This window comes from Nicotiana tomentosiformis, chromosome 5 (assembly GCF_000390325.3).
Source record: "Nicotiana tomentosiformis chromosome 5, ASM39032v3, whole genome shotgun sequence".
NCBI lineage: Eukaryota > Viridiplantae > Streptophyta > Magnoliopsida > Solanales > Solanaceae > Nicotiana > Nicotiana tomentosiformis.
Window position 1 is genome coordinate 98,090,984 of NC_090816.1, and position 5,805 is coordinate 98,096,788.

Genomic DNA, 5,805 nt, shown 5'->3' on the forward strand with positions numbered 1-5,805 from the left:
CCTGAACATAAATAAATTTGATACAAAATTATCATTTTTATAATGAACTATATGATACACTATCAGATGATCGAGAAGACGAAACAATATCGTTACAAAATAATAAATGATGGGTTCTTTTATAAAATATAAAAGTTTGGGGCAATTTTTTAAAAAATATAATAGTGATATTTTGGCCCAAAATCAGCTATGGGATTTGGGATTTGGCCAAAATATAGGTAAAATTTATGAACAAACATGTGTTTGCCAAATAAAACTAAGTTTATTGACAAAATCTATGGCCAAACGGGTCCTTAATATCTCAACATGAGGAAGCAGGTGAATAGGTTCTGGATAATGAAGAAGAGAAGAAAAAGAAGTAAAAAAAAGGTCTGCCGAGACAGGAAATTGGTGTAGCGACTGAGGAGGCTGATCCTGAAGAAACTGGGAAGAAGGAAAAAAGAAAGACGCAGCAGCACGCAGATGATTAAATAGAGTGTTGGAATGGAACATATGAAATAGAATGTGTTGGAATAGAACAAAGTTAAAAAATAGAAGAGAACGATATATTTGTTCCTATCAACAGGTTTACTATTTAGGCATCAATGGTGCTTCCGAGTTGTAAAGAGATGGTGTTAATCAGTTTTTGCTGGTTTGCGAGCAGCTTAAGATTTTGTTAATGGACAGATAACTAGATCCGGATGCTTAATTCTACTGTGGAAATCTTTTTCTATGCTCTTTTACATGATTTAAGCCATAATATGAGTCTCTACTACCCAAATATTTTTGCTATTTTTTCGTGCAAGTACTTTTAGAATCTGGCACTAATGGCATACTTCTACTAACCATTACATCTAAACTTGTGTAAATTTTCCAATAGCGCAAAAGTTGTAACTCTTCCATCACAAATTCAAGATAACAAAAAGAAAGACATACTATAGCTAGTAGAAAAGATGCAGGAATACAAGCTATCAGATTTGATCAACTCAAAAGCACTTACATTTGACACAGTTTCCATCTTATTGTTAAAAAGAAGGAACTCAACTAAAACGATTCTTGTTCCACTTAGAGACACGTACACCAACTGCTACAACTAAACAAATAACATTTCCATTGAAAATCCAAACAAAAGAGAGAGTAGATAAATATGGGAATTTTAGAATTGGTTAAGCCTTGGAATCCATAACCATGATTGTGCTAAGGTTCATGGGATGCATGTAGGCTGTAGTCCCAGTCAAGATTTGTTGAACAATGATTCTGTTTGCCTTTTCTGAGGGATGAAATGGATCCCAAAATGCATATTCATCTCTGTTTGGGCACAAATTGGATAAGGGTGTGCACAGCCCTATCCCATTATATGGTCCTTGTCCACAGCATGCCACCTTTGATGTCACAAATCCTGCCCCATACAATTAATATTCAATGTTAGTAAAGTATAGATGTGTAATTAACTAAGTAATATTTTTACACAATCACTAATCCCAACCATCAGTATAAAAGTTAAACCCTCTAATTTTTCATAATTAAGAACTATAGTATTGCCTTTACCCTGTCCCCATAATAACAGTACTAGATGTTAGAGAGGACTAAAAATGTGGGACATCAATTAAAGCCTAGGAAAAGTCCAACTTATTTTGCTACAACTTTTTAGTACTAAACTAGTTACGCTAAATATGACAAAAGTAAGTAGGTAATCAATTAAAAGGCTTAAATTTTAATATACCAAAAGCTTGAGGATTAGTAACGAAGTCCAAGTGCATTTGATTTGTGTTTGCTGCAATGAAAACATGGCTCCCTATCTCACTGTTCAGGCCATTAAGCATCTCAACTAGCTGTGGATTGAACAATGAAGCTGCTTCCTGCAATTCAGCTGCACAGTTGCCGTCCTGGCTCCGTTGGGCTAATTCCGCTGGCACACAACCTAGTGGCCCTGTCCCTGTCACGATAACTCTACGAGCTCCTAAGCTGTAAAGTTTCTGCATAATAAAATTAGAATTGTCAGTGTATATAAATTAAATTTAATAATAAAATATAAGAAATTCGTGTTGTAGTGTCAATCAAATGAGGGTAGGGTGGGGTGGGGGGAGTGAAATGACATTGTCTTTATGATGTGCTACATAAAACGACTTGAAATATAAGGGCACACCTAAGAATTGTACAATAATGTTTCCTCAAGTTTAATCAGTTGACAAAAAGTACTAGTATGAGCTAGCTATCGCATTTCAATAATCACATGCAATATTTATTTTCCATCTTAAGTAGGTGTGCACTAAGTTCAACTACTGAATCCTCTTACCTTTTTATTTTCTTTTGCCCACGTACTCTAAATGCCATAGATTATGACCTTTCTATTCCATTTTCCATTCCCTCTTGCTCAAATGTTGCCTTTTCATAAAAGTATATACAAAAATATATATTAATTTGTTCTAAATTTTTGTAGGGGTCAATTAAAACTCTAAATTTACTATCATCCTCTTATTTTTCTTTTTCCTTTTTTGGGTACGTCAATTTTTTTAGTTTAAAGTCTTTTCATATCGACTAAATTAATTTTTTCTTACCGGAACACTAAAAAAAACTGGATTTAGTGATAGACCACGTGCATCGTTACACTAGCAAAACTTGTCACAAATAGATTTATACAACCTTTTCTATTCTATGGAGAATGCTATACTATGCGTGTCAAAAATAACTTAAATGATCTTATATAGTAGTATCTTTTTTATTTTGTTGTCCCAATGTGACAAAAAAAGTGACTTATTTGTTAACCTACAACATGTTGATACTTGACATTATATATGCAGCAATAATTAATAGGAGTATAGTTTTTAGAGGATAGAGTATTGTTACCGCAAGAACTTTTTTGTACTCAGAGATGACAAAGGTGACATAATCTGGAAGGGCGTATTGGGTAGATCTCAAAGAAAAAGGGACCAAATAATAGTTGTTGACAAAATCATTGCCCCCAAGTGTAATTAGGACTAGAGCCTGCTTCACTAGTTGCTTTGCCTTTTCAGTCCCTACTAAGGCTGCCACTCTTTTTTGGTATTCTGCAAAGTACTCCACCTGTTGCCCAATCCTTATAATGTTTACCTGGTAAAATTGGTGAGATAGTTACTAGGAGTATAATTTAACAAGAATGTAGTGCACAGGTAAACCAAGATAAAAAGAGGCTAAAAATGTTACTCGTATTTTTTATGAGATCTTTAAACAAATAATCGGTCGTATTTATTATTTATTTTTTCTAACGGTATACATAGATTATACATATATATTATATATAGCTAATACATATATTATGCATATGTAGCCTGTTTTTAGTTTAATCAGTAGGACCGGCGGCTATTTAAAATAATTCATTTTTTATTTTATTTTCCTATTAAAAAAGAAGAGAGGAAACTAAAATCTACATTCTACAAACTTAATGAAACCTTAATCTACAACTATAACTCTAAATTGGTGCAAGAACTCAAGTTTGACTCGTACCCCGCCAACCAACATAAAAATAAGGAGCAATGAAATGTGGGGAATATTTTAAAAAATACTTTGGATTTTGAAGTACTTTTAGGGTAAAAATTATAAATCAGTTATCAAATAGTAATAGTTTAACTGGAAATTTAAATTTAAATAAAGCTTACAAATTGAATTCCAGTGTCATTAAGTATTCCAACCCCAGCAGAGGCAAAGTTGGCACCAACAAGAAGCTTTTGCCCTTGAAGCTCTGGACTCAAGTATGGTAATGTAGGTTCCATTCCAAGCTTTTCACCTAATAATTGCATTGAAAAGGGGATTTAAAAAAAAAAAAAAATCATACATAAGGAAGAATAAAATAAAAGGAATGATAGTCGTAGATATATGTAGCTGATAAATATTTACCAAGAAAAGAAAGGACAAAATATAGTAAGTTATTGAAAAATTAAAGTATAGGATTTGTCTTTGAACACCACATGCATGCAATGAAATGAGCCACTTCCTTAAAAATTGCCACCTGTGTATACTGATTCTCCCCTTCTCTTTTTCCTTTTTGTGCTAGACATGTGTGTATACGGTCAAATCTCTTTATAACATTCATCCTTTATAATAATACTTTATTAGAACAATTAAATTTTCTTTAGAATTATTTTTTTATATTATGTTATAATATATATTTTTTATAACAATACTTTACTATAATAGTAAAAAAATATCGAAACAAACACAACTATTATAGAGAGTTTTGAATGTAATAGGAGAAATGGAAGACCTAAGTGTTGAAATTCAAATTTGTGACACTACGATTCTAATCGTTCAATCAGGGACCACGTGTGTGCCTGCTTGCGAATAAGAAAAATAGCCCATGCATGCACAAATTTAGAAAAAGAAATTATTTTGAAGGGTTGTAATGGCTTCTAGTCGTATTAAAGAAACTATAGAAAACTAATTTCCTGTTATAATAAAATGAAGTGAATTAGGTGAATTTTGGCATGGAATGCAACACACCGAAAGCTGGGCCAAGAAAAATACTTGTCTGGCCATTCATGTTTACATGCATCAAATAATATTATGCATGAATGTAATGTGTAGTAATATTTTGGCCACGTCAAACGTTGGTTTCAAAGTTGTAAAAAAAGTAAAAAGAGGAATATTAACTGATAATGTCAGGAATATTAAGGCCATTAGAGAATCGGCCAGTGGGACGATGAGTGGGATAATCAACGCCATAAGGAGGGGAATCTGCACGAGCACTTGTAGCTAAATAGTTGTTATTTCCATTATCAACCAATGAATCTCCAAACACAAAAAATGCTCTTCCCTCTACACCTTTAATTACCCCATTTTGTAATATTGCCAATGATAATAAGGTCATGAAAATAACCCTAAGATTAATCAAAGAAGAATTAGCCATGGAAGAAGTGGTATAAATGGTGATAGCAAAAGAATGTAATTAATAAAGAAGAGAAGGAAAGTAAAGAGAGAAAGCAAGGGCTAGAGCTACGTGGTGTTTTCCTTTAAAAACTAAGGAAACTGTTTTGGTGTGGTATATTGGGAAAGCAGAGTTGCATTTATATATAATGGCACCCTTGGATGTTTGGTGTTACTATAATACAAGTAAAGAAAAAGGATCACAACAACTTCCCATTGTATAATCAATGTGGACAGTTGTTTAGCAGGGGTGATTAAATGCATTTTCAATCATTCAACTCAAAGACTTCTTTTTTTTCCCCTTTTTTGTTTTTGAATTTAACTTCTATATAGCGGCAATATATTGAAATAATTCTACACTATCAAGCAAACAAAAGATGAATACATAAACCCATCCATAAAAAGTGAGATTAGTAATCTGAAAGCAATTCAATTGAGTTAACTGCTATTAGAGGCGGATCCAATATTTTAACTTGATGGATTTGACCTTAAGGTTCTCAATACTAAATTTATTATATTTTTAAAATTAAGAGTCCAAATCTAATAGTACAATTTTTGTATGTCTTCACCCGCGCGTGCGGGGATGAATCCTTATGTTAATATGGAAATCCTTAATTCTTTTAGCTATAGTACTTGTAACAACAATTTCTATCTCTCTTCGGTAACTTATAATTCATTTGTCCCATTTCACCATTTGTTTCTGTTCCTATCTTGGTTTTTCAACAGTAGGAAGTGATATATATGACCATGTGAAACGTTTGCTTTGTTCTTTAAATTTGACTTCTGCCGTTTGCCTTGTGTTGAATTGCTACTGATTGTTCAAATTAAAGTACAAATCAGTTAAAACGGCCAACCTAACAATCACCTAGAGGCTAGAGAGTTGATTATTGACCACATAATGAGTGTTCTTTTTAGATGGAACGACAA

The 5,805-nt window shown here is 32.7% G+C and overlaps 1 protein-coding gene across 1 annotated transcript; it reads right to left on the minus strand.

Annotated features, from left to right (window-relative positions):
- Nucleotides 1-933: 933 nt before the first annotated feature.
- Nucleotides 934-4,992, minus strand: LOC104088801 (GDSL esterase/lipase At5g33370-like). The gene is made up of 5 exons (XM_009593537.4): nucleotides 4,606-4,992; nucleotides 3,615-3,742; nucleotides 2,827-3,069; nucleotides 1,703-1,955; nucleotides 934-1,378 (listed from the first exon to the last, which is right to left on the minus strand). The coding sequence occupies exons 1-5, from the start codon at nucleotides 4,859-4,861 to the stop codon at nucleotides 1,146-1,148; spliced, it is 1,113 nt and encodes a 370-aa protein (XP_009591832.1). The 5' UTR covers nucleotides 4,862-4,992; the 3' UTR covers nucleotides 934-1,145.
- Between the last annotated feature and the right edge of the window lie 813 nt (nucleotides 4,993-5,805).

Excerpts from the sequence above, each read along its gene's own strand:
- LOC104088801 (XM_009593537.4), bottom strand. The coding sequence starts at position 4,861 with ATGGCTAATTCTTCTTTGATTAATCTTAGGGTTATTTTCATGACCTTA. Across the intron at positions 3,743-4,605 it reads TAATATTCCTGACATTATCA|GTGAAAAGCTTGGAATGGAA; the intron begins GTTAATATTCCT and ends TGCAATTATTAG. Across the intron at positions 3,070-3,614 it reads ATGACACTGGAATTCAATTT|GTAAACATTATAAGGATTGG; the intron begins GTAAGCTTTATT and ends CAATTTTACCAG.